The sequence below is a fragment of the Mobula hypostoma genome, chromosome 7, assembly GCF_963921235.1.
Source record: "Mobula hypostoma chromosome 7, sMobHyp1.1, whole genome shotgun sequence".
NCBI classification, from domain to species: domain Eukaryota; kingdom Metazoa; phylum Chordata; class Chondrichthyes; order Myliobatiformes; family Myliobatidae; genus Mobula; species Mobula hypostoma.
The window spans coordinates 168,274,249-168,298,853 of record NC_086103.1 but is presented as its reverse complement, the minus strand read 5'-3'; the positions used below and the strand labels follow the sequence as shown (position 1 = coordinate 168,298,853).

At 41.6% G+C, this 24,605-nt stretch overlaps 1 protein-coding gene across 7 annotated transcripts in view; it reads right to left on the bottom strand.

Annotated features, from left to right (window-relative positions):
* Positions 1-991: 991 nt before the first annotated feature.
* nipa2 (NIPA magnesium transporter 2) overlaps positions 992-24,605 on the bottom strand; it is a 59,912-nt gene continuing 36,298 nt past the window's right edge. For 6 of the 7 annotated variants that reach the window (XM_063054528.1, XM_063054527.1, XM_063054526.1 and 3 more), the window contains 5 exons: positions 21,671-21,905; positions 18,766-18,822; positions 10,284-10,374; positions 5,106-5,266; positions 992-2,060 (listed from right to left, as the gene is read on the bottom strand). In XM_063054528.1, the coding sequence (XP_062910598.1) occupies positions 1,420-2,060; positions 5,106-5,266; positions 10,284-10,374; positions 18,766-18,822; positions 21,671-21,809 (1,089 nt within the window). In that variant the 5' untranslated portion in view covers positions 21,810-21,905 and the 3' untranslated portion in view covers positions 992-1,419. The remainder of the gene's footprint in view (positions 2,061-5,105; positions 5,267-10,283; positions 10,375-18,765; positions 18,823-21,670; positions 21,906-24,605) is intronic. The other variant, XM_063054533.1, reaches the window with a different exon arrangement.

Sequence of the window (24,605 nt, the reverse complement as noted above, 5' to 3'; positions counted from 1 at the left end):
TGCTGTCATAGAAGTGATCACTGTACCTATCTATACCAAGCAATACACGCAAAATGCTGGAGGAACTCAGCACACCAGGCAGCATCCATGGAGAAGAATAAACAGTCAATGTTTTGAACCGAGATCTTTGCTACCTGGCCTGCTGAGTTCCTCCAGCGTTTTGTGTGTTGCTTTGGCTTTCCAGCAGCTGCAGGCTTTGTGTTTGAGATGCAAATTTTATTAAGAGATACAGCACATTAAAGGCCTGACAACACAATCAACCATGTGACCAATTAACCTACTAACCAGTATGTCTTTTTTTTCCTGGGAATCTGTGTTTGCTTGGTTATTTCTTACCTCCTTCCAATTTGATTCTACCAACAAGATTGTCTACATATTTTTATTAACTATACCACTTCCTTTTATTTTCTGCTTACAAAGCATGTTTTTGTCATGGAATGGAACAGGTACAAGGCTGTAATCTCAGGCACTATCATCACACGCTGCGAAGTAAACCACACAGCCCCTTTTCGACTGTAAATTCTTAGTGTTCACTTACACCTTGCTCAGCACTAGAAAACAGATGGCTTTACTGGATAATACAAAAGAGTATTTAAAGCGACATTGTAGCAAAACTAAAAAAAAATCAAATGCTCAAACATTTGGGCTGAAGTTAAAATCAGTTCAAGTCCACAGCTAAATCAGAAATACTTTTCCTTGTTTTTTGTCGATACATTAACTATCGAAAATGTTTTACTTTCTTCTATTAATATACCTGACAAAAATTAAATCTGCTAGTCCCTGACCATCTCAGAAGAAATTCCAGAATGTCGGAATAAGATTACATTCTTCATTTCTGGCTACAGTTCTTGAGTAATTCCTAAAATACCCTTGCATTACGTGAATTAATTTCTATTTTCTAGACTGATTAATTAAGATCAGAAAAGTCTTAAAAATCACAACAAAATGCAGAAGAATTGTGTTGACTTTCTACCACACTGTGTTACAGATATGAAGAGAATCAAAAAGAATTTTATTTCAAACATTTAAAATTAGGGCTCTCAGTGCATACAGTATTGTTTTCAAAACATACAATATTGTTTCCAAAAAAATTAAATTAGAGTCCGAATATGTACACTGTTATATGGTGACAATTTTACAATAGTCGCTTAATCCCTGTAAACCACAATGCATCATCTGAAATATTTATTTTTAAAAAAAGTCATGAAAATTAAGGCAAATAAAAAGGTAAATACAATAACCCAGAGTCCATTCCAATCACACTGGGGTGAAAAATGATTGTCCCAAGAGACTCTCCATTACAACAAATGAAGTCACCAATACAGATAACCTTTTTTTTTTACAAGCAGCTCAATTCCGGTGACTATGACAGCACAGTGCAGTGCATTTCCTTTATCCCTTAACAGTATTATCCAACTCTCACATGTTGATTATGTTGCCATTTCTTCTGGAAGAAATCAGTTCAGAGTGCATTTCAGAACTATCAGTACAGCTTTCATTTTCCACATTGTGGTCCAACCGCTCATAATGTGCACTACCATTGGCAGTAAATCCTTTCTCCGCTTTTCTCATAAACACAGGCAAATTTGCCACTGTTAAATTGATATCCTTAAAGGCATGCAGCAGAAAGATGCCCACTATGATGGTGACGAAACCACTCAATGTGCCAATGATGTCATCGTTGTCCATGTGATACCATTCTTTGAAAAGGATAGCTGAACACGTCAAAACAGATGTAGTGAAGAACACGTAATAAATGGGAGTCACTAAGGATGTGTTGAAAATGTCAAGTGCTTTGTTCAAGTAGTTAATTTGGGTGCTTACACAAGCAATAAGGCTCAGAAGGAGGATCCATGAAAGAGAGTTGGTAAGGATGGGCTTCCCAGCAAAGAGTTCCTTTATGGCAATACCAAGGCCTTTCACACAGGAGACAGATAGGGCACCAATTACAGAACAGATGGTTATGTAAACCAGGATGTTTGTCTGTCCGTGACGAGGACCAACAACAAATATAAGGATCAGGGAAATTATGATGACAAAAGTCGCGAACACCACAAAACCTAAAACCAGAATGGGGAAAAAAAAACACCGTTAGGGAATTAGGCTTGTATTCAGAAGTAAAATACTGCAAATACTATCTGCATATCATATGGCATCTGTGGAGAGAGAAACAGTTAATGGATTCGATGCTGAGTCCTGAAGATCGCAATATGCTTTTCCTCAAGCTTTCAGCTTTGTTAGGAGAAAGATCACAGGTGGTGTTCGAGGAAAATTGAAGTGACAGAAGTAGAGAAGACATTACAATCAATTAATGAAGTGTAGTATATTGAAAATTTTAATCACTGCATCAACTGTAAAACAAGTATGAATTCCTGAATGATAGAAAGGGAGAATATAGAAGACTGGGTGTGGCATCTGCTCCATTTTCTCTCTGTAGATGCCTAGTCCTGCTGCCAGTAATTGGCACTGTCCCCTGGGTCAGGAAACAAAAGAGATTTTTGATTTATTACTTCATGTCCTTGGGTACTAAAGCCAATTACTGAACCTCAGCTGCTGCCTTAGCTGAGATCATCTCAAATCATTTGAGTAACATATCAAAGAATCAAACTAAACATCCTTTGATCCATTTTTTATAATGACAGCAAACAATGCCTTTATCATTACAGCAAATAACATTGCAACCTTTTCTTTAACTGTCCAAGTGGAATAACAGATTCTTTCAGTTCTTCTGTTCCCAAAGTTAACATCACTCATTGCCTCTGATACTGTGCATACACTAAAATCTCAGAATCAAAGACAAAGGGCAGTTCTATTTCATTTCAATGCTGTCAAAGCATACACCCTGCTCCTCAGTACTCAGATATTAAAAAATATTTCTCACTTTTAAAATTAGTCTTTTTGGCACAATTGTTTATTTCAGGGCATTCAATCTTCTTGAAAATTATCCCAAAGGCACTCCTTACTAAATCACAAGGGATACATCATCCAACTAAACTGGAAGCTCATTGAACACTCTGACTTCAGGCGCAACAGCTTTCATCATAAGCTTTATTGTGGCAAGATGCTGAAATCTCACTCTGGAATAAATAACGTAGTAATAATTTACATGTTCACTATCAAAACTAATTTGTTTTAAGGCTTTAATTTCCATAAAGGAGGAAAAAGCAGAGGAGAAGCTGAACTTGGAGAATGCAATTTCAACAAGTGGCTGTCCGTGTAAAGAAATCTCATCGACAAGTTCACAAATTCGCATTTTGCCAATTTTAAGCCCTGCTCCAAGTCAAAAGGGTAAGAGAAAACTCCAACCCTTAAACATCACTTCCAACTCGCTACCTGGCTACTGTCCACACCTAAACCAAACTCTTCAGTCTTCAGTAAGTCAAGCAGCACCTGTGAAGGCAAAAGGTGCAAGTCAACATTTTGGGTCAGACCCTGCAGCAGGACTGAGGGGAACAGAAAAGATTGCCAATATAGAGTCATATGGGTGTGATAGAGGATGGTAGGTGATTAATGGGCCAGATGGGAGGGGATGATGGGTGGATAGAACCAGGTGGGAGGAGGAAAGTTGGGTGGACAGATGAGCACGTGTGTAGGAAGAGAGCACCCGGGGACCTGGACTCTCTTAATTTTGATTTCTGGTAGGCTTTTAATGTTCTACCAAGATGACAGATTAAGTATTTGTTTTTTTTCTACAAATTTCTTCTTCTTTGTTATATAATATTCCTATTTCTGTCTGTTGAGGATACATATTTGCCTTCACTTGTCTTTTACTTTTCACATATCTGCAAAAGTTCATAGTCATTCTATCTTCCTGTTTAAGATCAAATTCTGGATCTTCTGTCAAGTTTCAAAATATTCCAAATCTTCATGCTTGCCATTTCTTGAAACTTTATATGCTATTTTATTTATATAAATTCAGTCAGCCATGATTTATCACTTTTCCCCATTCGGTTTTGCGTTTTAAGCTACATATTTTTTCAAATCATGGATATTTCTTAAATATATTTCAATGCAAGTTCCCAATAACCACACCCAACTTGCCCTCATACCTTTGTTATTTTCTTTATATAGATGCATCACAGAATCATTAAGACTGAGTTTGATAGTGATGCTGTTCAATGTTCAAAATTATGGTTATTCCATTTACAACAGGATTTAACTTTTTCCATCTCATAATAAGCAACTTAAAATAGCCTTGTCTCCAGCTGCTCTATGCGTTCTTCATCTTATTGTCACCATTTTTTCCCACCTGATCTACATTTGGATTACTGTGTTATCTATTACAAGCACCTTACATTTTATGGCTCATTCTGTGTCCAATACCACAACTACAAAACATTTAACTTTGGCTTTAATCCAGTTCCAAAATTCTAAGTACAGCACAATCAATCATTTGACTATATGTAAATAGTTACTTGAAAACTGTGCACATCATAACCACAGTCAAAATAACTACCAGTATACAAATTTTACAGCTCGTTAACTCATCAAAACATTCTGGGAAATAACCCAAACTAAAGTTAGAAAAATCCTGACAAAGAAAAATCAAAGGCTTTTTCTAATTTTCCTCCTTTTGACAATTTTGTTAGCAAAAGACAAGAAATAATATAAAATGAATTTGTATTTTATGGTACTTCACACAATTTCAGCACTTTCAAAGTGCTCTATAAGCAATTAAAGCTTTTAAAATGGAATCAAGGCCAAAGATGCAACATTAGGACAGCAGCAGACAAAATACAGACTGAAAGTTTCTATTTTTTGTATTACTGTTTATAATAAGCAGATAATATGTTTTTGGGAATATTGGATAGATAAGGCCTAAAGTTTTAATCAGGTCTCCAGAGGAATTCCTGCTATCTTCTTGGAATACAGTCCTGTACGAAGAGAGGACAGTTTAATCTCACAATTAAAAGTCATCGACACCACAACCACCCAGGGCTGAAGAACAGCTTTTATCTTAAAAGTCTGGAGTTTGTGCTCAAAATCCTTAGAATGGGATTTTAAAGCCATTATCTCTGACCTATGATTAGAATGTTACTGCCAAGTAGAGACCAATGCTGAACTAAAATAACAGCCACATAAGTAGATGAAAATATGTGCTATACCTGGATCTTTAAGTTTCATGGCCATTGCGTGTATTGTTTCCACCTCTTCCTCTTGTGGCGCATGTATTACCATGACAGTTGAACCAACAATACTTAGAAGACAACCAAGTTTTCCATGGAGATTAAGCCTCTCATTCAGGAAGTAAGATGACAGAACTGCACTGTGGAAACACAACAGTCAATATAAAAAGAACTGTAAATGACACACTCAAAGTAGGTATTGAAGCATATATTTGCTGTAGCCATGGCTATCATCATACTAGTCACAAATGAAGTTCAACAATTGCTCAATGATCTCTCCTGGCACCAAAGAACACTAACAACAAACCAAAACCTGCCTATTCCTTGAATACTTACAAACTGGATTAAGTTACTGGTGATCTTCCTTCCCGACAAATGAAAGGTGCCTTGCAGGCAATATAGATCCTAATATAAAACACATAAATGCAGACTCTCCAATAAATTACAAGGTCAGAATGCACAAGCATGACTTGGAATATATTTTAAACAATTTTTTTAATATACAAGTATGGTAAAGAAATTCAGTCTTATGTGCTGTATGACCCGCAGCAGGAAGGAATGCACCTTGCAGTCCGGATGACTACATCTGCATGAAATGCCACCAGCTTGGTGCTGGTAAAGGCAGATACTCCAACTATGCAGTATTTAGATGAACACTCAAAAAACTTTGGCATTAAACAGTGGACCCAACCTCCAGGCCGCGGACCGATACATTTGCCGCAAAGAATGCAGTGGTGCAGCAGTAGTCAGAACGCACCCAACACACCTTGAAGAAGAAAGCCGAAATAAACAAGCTAATTACTTAGGTGCTGCCAGGGCAATGTATCGGTGCGCGGTCCGGAGGTTGAGGACCACTGGCATTGAAGGCCATGGGCCAAGTGTTGGAAACGTATATTCTCAATGGCTGGCATGGACATAGTGGGCCAAAGTTCAAAATTGAAAGTAAATTTACAATCAAAGTACATATGTACATATGTACTTTACACGGAGAAACATACCCTCGGGGTCCTCCAAGAGAGAGGGAGAATGATGAACCCAATTAGACGGATACAGTTAATTACAGGGAACGACTATGACCAAGAGCTAGGATAAGAGGCTCTGAGTGTCCAGTGTGTTGGTGTGGGAGAGCGTTTTCCAGCATTAAAGGTTTACGAGTCCACCAAGCAAAGTTGAGGTGCTATTCCATCCCAGTGGATGAAGGTGAGATTACTTCACCAAGCACAGATGATGTGGTCTTTTCAACCACTGATTCACAAGCCACAGCGATTCGCTCTGGAGAGAGTCGTCATACTCCAGGTCAGACGAGAGATAACCCAGGTCAGGTTTCAGACCACAGTACCCAGGTAGATCCTTCGCATGATGGCGGTAGTGAGGAGGTAGAGAAGAAGAGGAAGTTCAAGTAGCCAGCAATGGCAGATGAGAAGGCTTGGCGTGTATTTGACGAGGATATCAGTTTGATGTTGGAGAACACTCTCAGGGGAACATCAAAGAGAAAGTTGGACACCTTTTTCAAACCCTTCAGTAGTTGCATAGACACCTGAAGAGCAGACTATCTGTTGGATGGAAGTGATCAACAACTCTGATAGAGGCAGATGCCAAGTTAAGCTCACCAGTGGGAGGTGGTGCTTTAGCACTGCTGGCCCACCACCTCCAGGGAGTCTTGATCATAAGCGGGATGAAACCCCTGAAGACAGGTGGCAGATCAACTGATGATCCCACTGGTGATAGCACAGGACAGTTAACATCTTAGTCCACGTGTATTTTTAACTCTGTCACCATATACTACCCTGAGATTCATTTTCTCACAGGCATTCACAGTAAATACAAAAAACACTATAGAATCAATGAAAAAAAACACACAATACAAACAACCAATGTGCAAAAGACAATACTGTGCAATATAAAAAGAAAAATAAATAAAGCAATAAATATCAAGAACAATAGATGAAGAGTGCTTGAAAGCGAGTCCATAGCTTGTGGGAACAGTATAGTGTTGGGGTGAGTGAAGACGAGTGAAGTTATCCCCCCTGGTTCAACAGCCTGATCGGACCCATGGCCATGCACTAATGATTCTACATCTGCACGGTGACAGCTAGAAAATGTCATATAGCTCCACCATTACTGTTGATCCTGTGCCTGAAGTCCACTCGGCCACAAGATGCCCATTAGAATGCAAGACAAAACAAGCTGTTCAATCTGCATGCTTGTACTGACATTCTGTAGTGTCAGGACTGACATTTACCTTGGTGCCACTTTCCTGTACCAACTCCATATTCCTTGTATTTTAAAATCCAAATATGAAAATATTCTTCTCACCTTTCCAAATCTCTCCATGTTAGAAAAGAATTTGCAACAGTCTCCATAGAGAAACTTCTGCTCAGCAGTTCCAAACAGCTGACTACATAACCTGAAAAACTGCCCTTGCCGGAGGAATGTGCCTCTCCTCAGCTGCCCTGTCAGTTCTTCTCAAAATCTTTTAAATCTCAGATCACTTCTCATTTTTTGTTAGGTTTAAGTATAGACGAGCATTATTCAATTTAGCACAGCAATGTCACAAGTCCAATATAATGATCTGTTGGTGCATCTCATTACCTGATATCATTCATAATTTCACATTGCCAATAATCCCAATTAAATGCTTTTCACTTATTGCTAATTCCTAAATGCTCTTGAAAAATGTCGTGTTGAGCCACATTCTGAAATTGCTGGAGTGCTTCCAGTGATGGTACTTCCATAAAGTTTTTAATTCAGTAATACTGAAGGATATACAGTATTATCATTCAAGATAGTGTGCAACTTGGAGGGGAAAGTACAGTTCTAAAGATCCTATTTGCCTGCTATTGCTAACCTCATTGGTGGTAGATGGTAGCGGCTTCGAAAAGCACCGTCAGAATCGACTCATCTGATGTCAATATAATGCACTGCACGTCCATGGGGAGAGAATGACAGAGTGCCCAACAGGGGGGTTGAACTTCTTGAGCTGACAACACTGAAATCATCAGAGTGGGGAGACTGAAGACACACACTCATCATTTTAGGAACAGCCTTTTCCCCTCTGCCATCATATTTTTGAATGTTTTATGAACCCATGAGCACCACCTCACTATTTTCCTTTTTGCACTACTTATTTAGAGCGTAGTGGACACAACTCAGCACATCCTGCAAATCAGCCTCCCATCTAGGACATTGTCTATACTTCTCACCGCCTTAAGTACAGCAGTCATTAATCAAAGACCCCACTTGCCCTAGAATTCTTCAACAATTGCCCATCAGGCAGAGGATACAACAGCCTACACCAGGCTGAAGAACAACATTTATCCTGCTGTTATAAGACCATTGAATGACTCCCCAGCACAAGATACACCTCACAATCTACCTCGTTATGACGTTGCACCTTATTGTCCATTTGCTCTGTACTTTCTCTGTTCCTGTTGCACATTGTTCTCCGTTTTGTTACTGTTTTACCTTGCAACTGTATATAATTTGATCTGTATGAAGGGTATACAAGATACCTTTTCACTGCATCTTGGTACATGGGACAATAATAAACCAATTGCAATGCCTCTACTTAGTTATTTATAGATGGAGCACGGGACAGGCTCTTCCAGCCCAACAAGCTGCACCGCTCTGCGACCCACCTACTTAACACTTGCCTAATCACAGGACAATTTACAATGAACAATTAACCTACATAGAAAACCTACAGCATAATACAGGCCCTTCGGCCCACGATGCTGTGCCGAACATGTACTTATTTTAGAAATTACCTAGGGTTACCCATAGCCCTCCATTTTTCTAAGCTCCATGTACCTGTCCAGGAGTCTCTTAAAAGATCCTATCATATCCGCCTTCACCACCGTTGCCGGCAGCCCATTCCACGCACTCACCACTCTCTGCGTAAAAATCTTACGCCTGACGTCTCCTCTGTACCTACTTCCAAGCACCTTAAAACTGTGCCCTCTCGTGTTAGCCAATTTAGCCCCAGGGAAAAAGCCTCTGACTATCCACACGATCAATGCCTCTCATCATCTTATACACCTCTATCAGGTCACCTCTCATCATCCGTCACTCCAAGGAGAAAAGGCTGAGTTCACTCAACCTATTCTCATAAAGCATGCTCCCCAATCCAGGCAACTTCCTTGTAAATCCTCTGCCCCTTCCCTCTACAGTCCTGACGAAGGGTTCTGGACCGAAACGTCGACCGATCTTTTCCACGGATGCTGCCCGACCAGCTGAGTTCTTCCAGCATGTTGTGAGTGTATCCTTGTAAATCTCCTATGCACCCTTTCTATGGTTTCTACATCCTTCCTGTAGTGAGGCGATCAGAACTGAGCACAGTACTCCAAGTGGGGTCTGACCAGGGTCCTATATAGCTGTAACATTACCTCTCGGCTCTTAAACTCAATCCCACGGTTGATGAAGGCCAATGCACCATATGCCTTCTTAACCACAGAGTCAACCTGCACATCAGCTTTGAGTATCCTATGGACTCGGACCCCAAGATCCCTCTGATTCTCCACACTGCCAAGAGTCTTACCATTAATACTATATTCTGCCATTATATTTGACCTACCAAAATGAACCACTTCACTTTTATCTGGGCTGAACTCCATCTGCCACTTCTCAGCCCAGTTTTGCATCCTATCAATGTCCCGCTGTAACCTCTAACAGCCATCCACACTACCCACAACAACCCCAACCTTTGTGTCATCAGCAAATTTAATGACCCATCCCTCCACTTCCTCATCCAGGTCATTTATAAAAATCACAAAGAGTAAGGGTCCCAGAACAGATCCCTGAGGCACACCACTGGTCGCTGACCTCTATGCAGAGCATGACCCTTCTACAAACACTCTTTGCCTTCTGTGGGCAAGCCAATTCTGGATCCACAAAGCAATGTCCCCTCGGATCCCATGCCTCCTTAGTTTCTCAATAAGGAACATATTTAAGGAGCTTTTGGACAGAGAGGAAACTGGAGCACCCAAAGGAAACCCAAGCAGTCACTGGAAAAACATACAATCCCCCAGAAATTAACTCTAAGCATCCCGATCTGTATTAGTGTCATGCTACTGCGGCGGCCCATTATATTGAAGGGCAACTGAACACAAAACATTTATTGGCATTTGATTCTGTGATGATCAACATCAAGGTTCTTACCTTACTAGGACGCTGAGGGCTCCCAACGGTGTTACTAATGTTGCCGGAGCAAAAGCATATGCAGCAAAGTTAGCAGCTTCTCCAGCTCCCACTACAACAACGAATAAAGGGTACAGTTAAACATCAATGTCCTACTCATCATAATCTGAAGTTTGCAGGCTTTGAATAGACTCTTCTCGGGCTTCCAGCTGGGTACTGGTATTGATTATAACCAGAATTTCAATGGCAAACTCTGCCATCTTCATCAGGGATGATGCCTGGGCATATCTAGTCCAGTAGTATTTATACCCCCTTCCCATACAAGTTTTCTACTCTCCCATCTTGTTTACAATTGAACTCCAGTTCTTAGTTAGAGTGAGAACCTTCCTCTAATCAAAATTCTTTTTCTCTAGTTTTATTTCAATGGTTTCCTTTACCAGGTGGTCCCAAAAGCCATTGTATAGCATAGTAGATTTGTGGCATTGAAGACAATCCGATGGCCATTGCAAATGTAGTGTCTGCTACCACCGATTTCTGTGGGTAACCCAAATGGATACACATTCTTTGCTCTTTGACGTGGGTTTCCACCGTGCATCCTGTCTGGCCGATATACACTGCTCCACATTCAGAGGGAGTCCTGTAAACCCCAGCCGACCTGAGTCGCAGGTCATCTGCAACCCGCATAAACTGTGACTTGAGCTTTCTTACGGGTTTGTGGATGGCATTAATTCAGTATTTCTTCAGGATCCTGGCAATCCTTCCAGAATCCGGTCAACTCTTTTACAGGCCCAACTGATTCCCTTCACCTTGTTAAAAAGGCTGACCAGAAAAACTAGGAAAACTAATAATGATGAGGAACCTGTCACTACCACCTGTCTTCCCTATATTTCCAGTTTCTGGAAGGATGGCCATGGACCTGAAGAATTACCTAATTTACTTTACTTTATTGTCACCAAACAACTGATATTAAGAGTGTACAATCCTCACAGTAATATTTGATTCTGTGCTTCACGCTCCCTGGAGTACAAATCGTTAGTAAATGTTAAAAATTTAAATTATAAATCATAAATAGAAAACAGAAAAGGGAAAGTAAGGTAGTGCAAAAGAAAACGAGAGGCAGGTCCGGATATTTGGAAGGTACGGCCCAGATCCAGGTCAGGATTCGTTCAGCAGTCTTATCACAGTTGGAAAGAAGCTGTTCCCAAATCTGGCCGTACGAGTCTTCAAGCTCCTGAGCCTTCTTCTGGAGAGAAGAGGGACGAAAAGTATGTTGGCTGGGTGGGTCGTGTCCTTGATTATCCTGGCAGCACTGCTCTGACAGCGTGCGGTGTAAAGTGAGTCCATGGACAGAAGATTGGTTTGTGTGATGTGCTGGGCTGTGTTCACGATCTTCTGCAGCTTCTTTCGGTCTTGGACAGGACAACTTCCATATCAAGTTGTGATGCACCCTAGAAGAATACTTTCTACAGTGCATCTATAAAAATTAGTGAGGGTTTTAGGGGACAAGCCAAATTTCTTTAGCTTTCTCAGGAAGTAAAGGCCTTCTTGGCAGTGGACTCTGCTTGGTTGGACCAAGTCAGGTCATCTGTGATATTGACCCTGAGGAACTTAAAGCTTTTGACCTGTTCCACTTGCGCACCACCGATGTAAATGGGGCCGGGTGGTCCGCTACTCCTTCTGAAGTTAACAACCAATTCCTTCATCTTGCTGACGTTGAGGGATAGGTTATTATCTTCACACCATGCCACCAGGTTCTTAATTTCCTCTCTGTACTCAAACTCATTATTACCCAAGATACCGCCTACAATTATATTGAGTTTGATGGAAACTTGGCTACACAATCATGGGAGTACAGTGAGTACAGCAGGGGGCTGAGTACACAGCCTTGTGGGGCACCGGTGCTCAGAGTGATTGTAGAGGAGAGCGTGTCCCCTATTTTTACAGCCTGGGTCCTGTCTGTGAGGAAGTTGAAGATCCAGCTACAGATCTGAGTGCTAAGGCCCAGGTTCCGGAGCTTAGGAATCAGTTTATTTGGAATGATGGTATTGAAGGCAGAGCCTTACATATGTGTCATTATTCTAAGGAGGAATGTAGGGCCAGATAGATGGCATCTGCCGTTGACCTGTTGCTCCAGTAGGCAAATTGCAAAGCCTCGAGGTTGACGGTAGGCTGTGGTTGATGTGTGCCATAACCAATCGCTTGATGCACTTCATGGCAATTGACGTCAGAGCCACAGGTCGATAGTCATTCAGGCATGCCACCTTGCTCTTCTTCGGCACTGGGATTATCGTTGCCTTCTTAAAACATGAGGGGATCTTAGACTGAAGCAAGGAGCAGTTCAAGATGTCAGCAAACACTCCAGCTAGCTCACTTGCACAGACCCGAAGAACCCGTCCCGGGACGCCATCTGGGCCCGTTGCCTTCCTTAGATTTATCTTCAGGAAGGCCCTTCTAACGTCCTCCTCGGTGACGATGAATCTCGATGCCATAAGGTCCGGTTCATCCAGAGGGAGCGGGACGCTCCTCTTCTGTTCGAATCATGCATAGAATACGTTAAGTTCGTCAGGAAGAGAACAGCCATAGTTATTGATATTCCCAGCCTTTTCTTTGCGCCCAGTGATCTCATCTAGACCCTGCCATAGTCTACTGGCATCCCTCTGGTTAGCCTGGGCTTCCAACTTGGCTCCATTTTGCCTCTTGGCACCTTTAATGGCTTTCCGGAGTTCATGCCTGGATTCCGTGTAGCAACTGGTATCCCCGGACCTAAAAGCCGCAGCTCTAGCCTTCAAAAAGGACTTAACTTCATAATTCATCCAAGGTTTCTGGTTAGGAAAAACCCGGATCTTCTTGCGAGACACACAGTCCTCTGTGCATTTCCAGATAAAGTCCGTGACAACTAACGCATACTCATCGAGGTTAGCTGCTGTGTCCTTGAATACTAACCAGTCCAACGATTCAAAGCAGTCACGGAGGACCTCATCCGTTTCCTCCGTCCAACACGACACCATTTCTGACACCGTGACCTCCCGCTTCAGTTTCTGTTTGTAAGCCGGGAGGAGGAGTACGGCCTGATGGTCCGATTTTCCGAAGTGAGGTCGTGGGACGGAATGGTAGGCATCCTTGACTGCTGTGTAGCAGTGGTCAAGTATATTCAGGCCTCTAGTAGGGCAGGAGACATGTTGGTATAACTTTGGCAGCGCCTTTCTGAGGTTGGCCTGGTTAAAGTCCCCGGCTGTAATGAGCAAAGCCTCTGGACACCTGGTCTCAAGTTCACTGATGTTGGCATACAGTATGTTCAGAGCACACTCCACGTCTGCCTGGGGGGGAATGTAGACCGCTGTCAGTGTGACCGAGGTGAATTCCCGTGGCAGATAGTAGGGACGACACTTCACCGACAGGTGTTCCAGGTCCAGGCTGCAGGAGCCAGTCAGTGCCACTGTGTCTGAGCACCACGCAGTGTTGATCAGTAGGCAGACACCACCTCCGCTCATCTTGCCCGAAGACGCCGTGCGGTCCATCCAATGGATTGAAAATCCCTCCGGTCAGATGGCACAGTCAAGGGTGGCAGGGGAGAGCCAGGTCTCGGTGAAACAGAATACACAGCAGTTCTGTATCTCCCTGCAGTAGGCGAGTCTCCCTTTAAGATCATCCACCTTGTTCTCTATGGCTTGCACATTAGCTAGTAGGATGGTGGGCATAGGGATCCTGAAGCCCCTCAGCTTCAATCTGACCAGCAGCCCAGCTCTTTTCCCACACTTCCTCGGTAAATAGTGCATCTTTCCAGGTTTCCATCGATGCAGTGTGTTGTTGGCAGCTCTTTGAGGTTGGTGGATGCGTCCCGCGGGGATTGATCAGCAGGTCACGTTGTCGGCGCTCCGGGTCGGGCCAAGTGACAGGGGAGGCTCCGCTGCCACTTCTGGCTGCCGAGGGCCCGGGCTGTCGATTGGGTCGGGCCCCGAAGCTGACACTTAATCCCGGAGGGCCGGGCTCCTGGCTGAAACAAATCCGTGAGCCGAGTCATGGTTGCGGAGGCCTCCGCTCCAGCCGAGCCTTGGGCTTGATTTCCGAGGTCGGCGGTGGAGGCCTCACTTCCGGCAGCTGTGGATGGCCACCAACGGGGCTTTATGGTCGTCGCTCTGGGGAAGCGTCTGGGGCACCTTGAGGTCTCCGACGTCACTTCTGTGTGGTTGTCTGCTCCGGAGAGGTGCTGGTCGGAATGGGCCGTGTCTCCAAGCACTCCGGCACGGTAGCAGGCCGCGGGTCTCTGGGAACATGGTGGGCCTCGGACCAGGCCTTGCTGGTTGGGTCCAGGTGCGGTCTGGAGTTTAAGCAATTCTGGCGCGGTGATCTCCAGCTATGTCAGTAGCTTCGCCAGGGTGGTGTTGATCTTGCTAGATGAAGCAGATTGGAGGTTTAGAAGGGTTTCTCGGGTATAGGATAGTGGAGAGGGCAGTTTGCTCAGGAGAGCACACGCAGTCGCCAGATACCGACGCCATCTGATTTTGATTGTAATAGACCACATTTTACAATGGCCATAGGATTGACTTCTCCGGCATAATACTGTGCCATGCCAACAGCTTTTGGGACCGCCTGGTAAAGGAAGTGATTGAAATAAAACTAGAAAAGAAGAATTTTAACAAAGACAAAGGTGGTAAGAAAGAACTGAAATTCGACTGTAAACAAAGTGGGAGAGAAGAAACCTGATTAGGTGAAGACTAACCAATCAGGAGGGATGGACTACAGGGGTATAAATGCTACAAGACTAGACATGCCCAAGCATCATCCCTGAAGAAGATGGCAGAGTTAGTCATCGAAACATTGGACATAATTGATACCTGTAACCCAGCTGGAAGCCCAAGAGTTTATTTGTCATATATGCCAGGAAAGCATTAGATCCTTTTGCAAGCTTTATCCACAAAAACAAATTATATATTATTAAAAAAAAAACTGGATATCAGTGATAAAGCTCAGGATACATGTATGACATCCCGACAGCAGCCGGGATGTGGATTACAAATTACAGCAGGAGATAGAAAAGTTGTGTCAGAAGGGCAATGTCATGACAATCATTGGGGATTTTTAACATGAAATTGGGAAAAACTGGACCTCAAGAGAGAGAATTTGTAGAATGTCTAAGGGATGGCTTTTTAGAACAGCTTGTTGTTGAGCTCACTAGGGGATCAGATGTGCTGGATTGGGGTGATGTGCAGTGATCCAGAGGTGATAAGAGAGCTTAAGATTAAGGAACCCTGAGGGAACAGTATGATCACAATATAATCAAGTTCACCTTGAAATTTGAGAAGAAACTAAATTCCAATGTGTCGGTATTTCAATGGAATAAAGGAAATTACAATGGCATGAGAAGGGAACTAGCCAAGGTTGACTGGAAAGAGACACTAGCAGGAAGGACAGCAGAGCAGCAATGGCTGGAATTTCTGTGAAAAATGAGGGAAATGCAAGACAGATACTTTCCAAATAAGAAGAAATTTTTGAATGGAAGAAGGACACTATTGTGGCTGACAAATGAAGTCAAAGCCAAAGTAAAAGCAAAAGAGAAGGCATACAAGGAAGCCAAAGCTAGTGGGAAGATAGAGGACTGGGAGCTTTTAAAAACTTGCAGAAGGAAACTAAGAAAGTCATTAGGAAGGAAAAGATGAATTAATGAAAGAAAGCTGGCGACTAGTCTCAAAGAAGATGCTAAAAACTTTTTTTAAGTATATAAAGGGTAAAAGAGAGTTGAGGGTAGATATAGGACCAATAAAAAAGTACACTGGAGATATTATAATGAGAGACGCAGAGATGGCAGAGGAACAGAATGCGTATATTGCATCAGTTTTCACAGTGGAAGACATCTGCAACATATCGGACATTCAAGAGTGTCAGGGAAGTGAAGTATGTGCAATCAAAATTACGATTGAGAAGGTGCTCAGGAAGCTTAATGGTTTGAGGGTGGATAAAAATCCTGGACCTGATGGAATGCACCCTCGGGTTCTGAAAGAACTACCTGGAGAGACTGCGGAGGCATTAACAATTATCTTTCAAGAATCGATAGGTTCTGGCATTGTACCGGATGACTGGAAAATTCCAAATATTACTCCACTATTTAAGAAGGATGGGAGGCAGCAGAAAGGAAACTATAGACCTGCTATCAGTGGTTGCGAAGTTGTTGGAATTGATTGTTAGAGATGAAATTACAGAGTACCTGGAGGCACATGACAAGATAGGCCAAAGCCAGCATGATTTCCTGAAAGGAAAATCCTGCCTGACTAACCTACTGCAATTTTTTGAGGGAATTACAAGCAGGGTAGACAAAGGAGATGCAGTAGATGTGCTGTACTTGGATTTTCAGAAGGCCTTTGACAAGGTACTGCACATGAGGCTACTTAGCAAGATAAGAACCCATGGAATTACAGGGGAGTTACTAGCATGGGTGGAGCATTGGCTGATCAGCAGAAAACAGAGAATGGGAATGAAGGGATCCTATTCTGGCTGGCTGCCAGTTACCAGTGGAGGTCCACAGGGGTCGGTGTTGGGACCACTGCTTTTAACGATGTACGTCAATGATTTAGACTATGGGATTAATGGATTTGCGGCTAAATTTGCTGATGATACAAAGACAGGTGGAGGAGCGGGTAGTGTTGAGGAAACAGAGAGCCTGCAGAGGGGATTAGAAAGTTTAGGGAAATGGGCAAAGAAGTGGCAAATGAAATACACTGTTGGAAGGTGCATGGTCATGCACTTTGGAGGAAGAAATAAACAGGCAGACTATTATTTAGATGGGAGAGAATTCAAAATACAGAGATACAAAGGGACTTGGGAGTCCTTGGGCAGCATACCCTAAAGGTTAACCTCCAGGTTGTGTCAGTGGTGACGAAGGCGAAGACGAATGCAAATGCAACGTTGGCATTCATTTCTAGAGGTATAGGATATAAGAGCAGGGATATGATGTTGAGGCTCTATAAGGCACTCGTGAGACCACACTTGGAGTATTGTGTGCAGTTTTGTGCTCCTTATTTTAGAAAGGATATACTGATATTAGAGAGGGTTCAGAGAAGATTCACGAGAATGATTCCTGGAATGAAAAGGTTACCGTATGAGGAATGTCTGGCAGCTCTTGAGCTGTATTTCCTAGAGTTCAGGAGAATGAGGGGGGGATCTCATAGAAACATTCCGAATGTTAAAAGGCCTGAACAGATTAGATATGGCAAAGTTATTTAGCTTGGTAGGGGAGTCTAAGACAAGAGGGCATGACTTCATGATTGAAGGACGTCTATTTGAATAGAGATGCAGAGTAATGACTTTAGTCAGAGGGTGGTAAAGCTGTGGAATCTGTTGCCATGAGCGGCTGTGGAGGCCAAGTCATTGGGCGCATTTAAGGCAGAGATAGATAGGTTTTTGATTAGCCAGGGCATCAAAGGGTATGGGGAGGAGGCATGGGAGTGGAGATGACTGGAAGAATTGAATCAGCCCATGATTGAATGGCCTACCCCTCCTCCTATATCTTATGGTCTTAAGGCATCCTCTCTGAGGTTTGAAACTTGCAGAGGATTTTTCAATGAAAATGTGAAATCACCAGATTTTTACAACACAAAAATTACTTGGAATGCAATAAGATGCCCTAAGGTGCTTCATAGTAATGTTATCAAACTAAAGCTAATGCTAAACTATATGAAACAGTATTAGAGCAGATCACAAAATAATTGGGCCAAACAGAATTACAATAAAGGGAAAAGAGAAATGGAAAAGCAAAGTTTTGCCACTGATTTCCAGAACTTAAGGTCTTGGCTACCATCAGAGAGCAGAACGAGAATAGCATAGACATGTTGGAGTATTACAGGATTAGATAAAATATGAAATAAATTAATAAAAATATTTAAAATATTCAAACACTGCATTAAATTTACACTAGCACGCGATAGAATATTTGAAAAAAATTGGCCAATATCAGGGCACCTTGCTTAACATCATAAATTGCAAAAGACCAAGATCAAACAGTAGTCAAATTTGGGCACATATCTTGCCTTAATTTGGAAAGACCTCAAATTGCCACAGAAATTACTCCATTCCTAATCGTGCAGATTACAATATTATAGAACTAACAATGCAAAGCTCCTTTAATAATGCAGTTATAAATTGACAAGTTAGCTAAGTAAATAACTGAGGACTGAAAACCGGACCCCTAGGCCTGAGTCGACGTAGTAGTAAAAACCAGAATTATTCCAAGTTCGATGTCCAGGTTTTGTAAGTAAGTTGATTACACAGCCAAGGCATTGACATTTTAACATGCTTTAGTGTTCCTGAATTAGGTCAACCTGGATGCCCATTGGGGTAAAGGTGCCAAATGAAACATTATTGGAAGAGAAAATTAGGCATTTGAGCAAGGCGCTCAAGGATGCTAATGGATTATTTCAAGAAATCGATGCCTTCAGGGGGAATGAAATGACAAAAAGAGAAATGAAGGTAGTTCATAATTTGGAACACACATTATTCCTCTTGCACTCACTTGACAATAGTCCAGCCCACCATAGCCATTCTTTAAGATATGCATGTCCTCCCTGACCTAAATCAATGAATATCAAGGAAAATAATCAATTATTTCAATGATGAGAAACTACTGCAACAAAGACATAATATTATCTTAACTAACAACAAATGATTCAATATAAACCAAAGTTCATAGCATGTTGATCTTTCTGAATGATCAGGCTAAAGACTAATTAAGTGAGCCACCACAAAAGGCATTCTAGGAAGTAATTAAACCCATCAAGTATGTACAAACCCCATTTCCAGAAAAGTTGGGACATTTTCCAAAATGCAATAAAAACAAAAATCTGTGATATGTTAATTCACGTGAACCTTTATTTAACTGACAAAAGTACAAAGAAAAGATTTTCAATAGTTTTACTGAACAACTTAATTGTATTTTGTAAACATACACAAATTTATATTTGATGGCTGCAACACACTCAACAAAAGTTGGGACAGATGCATGTTTACCATTGTGTTACCATCACCTTTCCTTTTAATAACACTTTTTAATCATGTTGGAACTGAGGATACTAATTGTAGTAGATTTGCAATTGGAAATTTTGTCCATTCTTGCTTGATATAAGACTTCAGCTGCTCAACAGTCCGTGGTCTCCGTTGTCTGATTCTCCTCTTCATGATGCGCCATACATTTTCAATAGGAGACAGATCTGGACCGGCAGCAGGCCAGTCAAGCACACGCACTCTGTGTCTACAAAGCCATGCTGTTGTAGCCTGCGCAGAATGTGGTCTGGCACTGTCCTGCTGAAATAAGCACGGACGTCCCGGGAAGAGACGTCGCCTTGATGGCAACATATGTCTCTCTAAAATCCTAATATACACCTCAGAGTCAATGGTACCTTCACATACATGCAACTCACCCATGCCATGGGCACTGATGCACCCTATCCCATCACAGATGCTAGTTTTTGCACCTTTCGCTGATAACAATCTGGATGGTCGTTTTCATCTTTGGCACGGAGAATTTGACGCCCGTTTTTTCCGAAAACTAGCTGAAATGTGGACTCATCTGACCACAGCAAATGGTTCCACATTCTTTCGGTCCATTTGAGATAAGCTCGGGCCCAGAGAACTCGCCGGCATTTCTGCATAGAGTTGATGTATGGCTTCCTCTTTGCGTAATACAGTTTCAAGTTGCATTTCTGTATGCAGCGACGGACTGTGTTGAGTGACAATGGTTTTCCGATGTACTCTCGAGCCCAGGTAGCTATAATTGTCACAGTAGCATGACGGTTTCTTAGGCAGTACCGCCTGAGGGCTCGAAGATCACGCGCATTCAACAGCGGTTTCTGACCTTGCCCTTTACACACTGAGATGTCTCTGAATTCTCTGAATCTTTTCACAATATAATGTACTGCAGATGTTGAAAGACCTAAATTCTCTGCAATCTTGCGTTGAGAAATGTTCCTTTTGAACTGACTAACAATTCTCTCACGAATTTTGGCACAAAGGGGTGAGCCACGACCCATCCTTGCTTGCAAAGACTGAGCCTTTGATGGACGCTACTTTTATACCCAGTCATGATACCTCACCTGCTACCAATTAGCCTGCTTAATGTGAAGTCTTCCAAACCGGTGTTACTTGAATATTCTGTGCACTTTTCAATCTTATTTTAACTCTGTCCCAACCTTTGTTGAGTGTGTTGCAGCCATCATATTCTAAATTTGTGTATGTTTACAAAATACAATTAAGTTGGTCAGTAAAACTATTGAAAATTTTTTCTTTGCACTTTTGTCAGTTAAATAAAGGTTCATGTGAATTAACATATCATAGCTTTTTGTTTTTATTGCATTTTGGAAAATATCCCAACTTTTCTGGAAATGGGGTTTGTACAAACTAGTGAATTAAGGGAACAGGAACATGCTAAGATATACACAAAGACACATTTAAATTCTGGTAGAACAAAACGAGAAAGCTACGATAGGTGCACAGGATCCCTGGATTGACAGATTGCGAAGTACAAAACTAAAAAAACTGACCAATACCCAAAAGGTGTAGATTATTTGCCAGATGGTATTTTAACCTGTTCAGGAGACCAAATTTAAGGAGGATTCTAAGACTCAAAGAAGGTACAGAGATCTACTAAAACAGCCCTAGGAGTGCAAGGCATTAGTTATGTTGAGACATTAGTTAACCAGCTATTGTCAGAGCTAAAATATAGCTCGGGAAAGATTTACTATAAGTTTCCATTATCACAAAGGGGTTTGATGGAACAAGTATGATGATGATTCTGGCAAGAGTTGGATCAGAAACCAAAGGACATAGATTATGAGAGAGCTATGAAAAGAAAAAGCAAAGAATGGAATGTATGACAAGAGCACAGTAGTGTAAATTTGTGCAGTTGGTTGTTTTTATATGGATTCAATAGTAACTTTCAAATGAAAATTGGAAATAGTTGAAAGGGAAGGAGTTGCAGCATACATGGAAAGGAAGGGAATGGGATTAATTATATATGTAAAGACCTGCCAAGCAAAATGGCCTCTTCTGTATTGCATAACTCTAAGAAATGAATACTTATTAATTTCGCAGAAAGAGATACAAAGGCAGAGTACAGCATATTTTGATGCAAAAAAAAACAGGCACACTATGAAGCTTCTTTGGCTTGAATGATTTTTATCAAACATCCATATTTATAATTAAAAGCAACAGTAATATAAAAACAGGTCTTATTACTATTGAAAACAAGTTATATTACTGCAGGCAAATCCACTGCCACACGGAAATAGAAGTGGATTTTAAATAATTCTCCTCACGTATTGTTGATCCCTAGCTGTTGAGGCAATGAAGCAGGGGTAAGAACAGTGATCACTTAATTCACATTATAACATTACTGCTGGGCTATTTACCAAACAGTATCTTACCTGCTCTCATTGACCCTTTTTTGGCCAGTCTGAGAAGGCCTTTCTTTTTTAGGATAAAACTCCCTCCAATAAATATGCTGGAGCTAATGGCTAATACCAAGCCTAGGTAAAAGTCATATTTTCCTTTCTCCTGCCCCATTCTTCTTGGTGTCGGCAAGCAGAGAGTTTAACGCATTAAATACCAAACAGAACTGCCACTGGGATGAACACAACCTGGTACCGGCAACAACTTGCGCTACAATTGAAGAGAGCATCAATTAAAATATTTCAATATGCAAATTTCTCAGAAATGCCTAGAATGTCTAAGACACATTTCCCCACAGTATGTTTGTTTTACATCATGTACCCTTTGTCATAAACTTGCATTTTGCCTGGAGTTATGCAATCAAATAACTGCTATAATGTACCAATCACAAACAAGAGAAAATCTGCAGATGCTGGAAATCCGAGCAACACACACAAAATGCTGGAGGAACTCAGCAGGCCAGACAGCATCAAGGGAAAAAAGTAAACCGTCGACGATTCGGGCCGAGACTCTTCAGCAGGACTAAGCCCCAAACATCGACTGTATTCATTTCCATAGATGCTGCTTGGCCTGTTGAGTTCCTCCAGCACTTTGTGTGTGTTGCTATAATGTACTATCAGGTTTCAGGCATTCTGTCAAGCTGTTAAGTAAGTAATTTGCAAGACGCAGAACCATTATTTTACAGAATTAGAAAGATGTATCTTCAAAGTTTTCTTGTGCAATTGCTAACACATGACAGACAGTAGCAGTTTCTCCCAAGAAATGAAAGACCGTGATACAAAAAAAAAAGGCAATTCATGATGAAGCAGTATTGTAGACGCTTTAGAAAAGTGTACAAAAAAATGTAGAGTAAATATTTTGGGGATATTTCACTGTAGCAGGCCAAGGAAAGCTTGAGAAGGTAGAGGGTAAAATGAATGCAGCAAAATACAGAGAAATCCTGATGCAGTCTACAAGAGAACCGCAGCTTAGTAGAGGGAGAAGATTTCTTTTCCAGCAAGACAACGACACCAAGCATATACCCAAAGCTACACAGGAATGGCTTAAAAGCAACAAAGTTAATGTCCTGGAGTGACCATGTCAGAGTCCAGACCTCAATCCAATTGAGAATTTGTGACTGGACTTGAAAAGGGCTGTTTACTTACAATTCCCATGCAATCTGACAGAGCTTGAGCAGTTTTGTAAAGAATGGGGGAAAAACTGTAATGTCCAGATGTGCAAAGCTGACAGAAACCTATCCATACACTCAAGGCTGTAATCATTGCTAAAAGGAGCATCTACTAAATACTGACTTGAAAGGGGTGAATACTTATGCAATCAATTATTTTGTGTTTTATATTTGTGGTTAATTTAGATCACTTTGTAGAGATCTGTTTTCACTTTGACTTGAAATAGTCTTTTTCCGTTAATTGTGTCAAAAAAAAACACAAATTAAATCCACTGTGTTTCAATGTTGTAAAACAATAAAACATGAAAACTTCTAAGGGGGGGGCGGAAGCAGGTGAATACTTTTTATAAGCTGTGTATATAAAGGCCTTCGAAAAGTAGCCAGGATATGGGATACAAAAGGTATGTCAAAAGAGCACTGTTACAATGGTCATGAAGGATTTCAATATGCAGGTAGATTGGGAAAATCTGGTTGGTGCTGGATCTCGAGACAGAATTTGTACAATGCCTACAAGATGGCTTTTTAGAGCAGCTTGTGACCGAATCCATTAGGGAGTTAGTCTTTCTGGATTGGGTGTTGCGTAATGAAGCAGATTTGATCAGGGAGTTTACAGTAAAGGAACTCTTAGGAGGCAGTGATCATAATTTAAAAGAATTCACCCTGCAATTTCAGAGGGAGAAGCTAAAGTCAGATGTATCATTATTATAGTGGAGTAAAGAGAATTACAGAGGCATGAGAGAGGAGTTGGTCAAAGTTGATTGGAAGGGGATACTAGCATGGATGATGGCAGAGCAGCAGTGGCTGGAGTTTCTAGGGGCAATTCAGATGGTGCAGGAAAGATACATTCCAAAGATGAAATATTCTAAAGGCAGGATGTCACCACTGTGGCTGACAAGGGAAGTCAAAGCCTACATAAAAGCAAAAGAGAGCATGTAATAGACCAAAAATTAGTGGGAAGGTAGAGGATTGGGAAATTTTTAAAAACCAACAGAAGGCAACTAAAAAAGCCTTAAGGGGGAAAAATGAAATATGAAGGTAAGGTAGCCAACAATATTTTTAAAAATACCCAGAATTTTTTTTTCCAAATATATTAAAAGTAAAAGAGGAGCAAGAGAAGATATTGGACTGCTGGAAAATGATGCTGGAGAGGTGGTAATGGAGGACAAGGAAATGCGAGATGAGGAGGATAAGTATTCTGCATTAGTCTTCACTATGGAAGGCATGAGCAGCATGCCGAAAGTTTGAGAGTGTCAGCGGGCAGAAGTGAATGCAGTTACTATTACGAGGGAGAAGATGACTGGGAAACTGAAATGTCTGAAGGTAGATAAGTCACCTGGACCAGATGGACTACACCCAGAGTTCTGAAGGAGGTAGCTGAAGTGAAGTGAAGGCACTAGTAATGATCTTTCAAGAATCACTAGATCCTGAAATGATTCCTGAGGACTACAACATTGCAAATATCACTCCACTCTTCAAGAAAGTGGGGGGGGGCAAGAGGGTGGAGGCAGAAGAGCGAAAGAAAGGAAATTACAGGCCAGTTAGCCTGAGCTCACTGGTTGGGAAGATAGTGAAGTCGATTGTTAAGGATGTGGTTTTGGGGTACTTTAGAGGCACACATGATAAAGTAGGCCAAGGTCAGCATAGTTTTCTTAAGGGAAAATCTTGCCTGACAAATCTGTTAGAGTTCTTTGATGAAGTAAAAAGCAGGATAGACAAAGGAGAATTGGTGGATGTTGTGTACT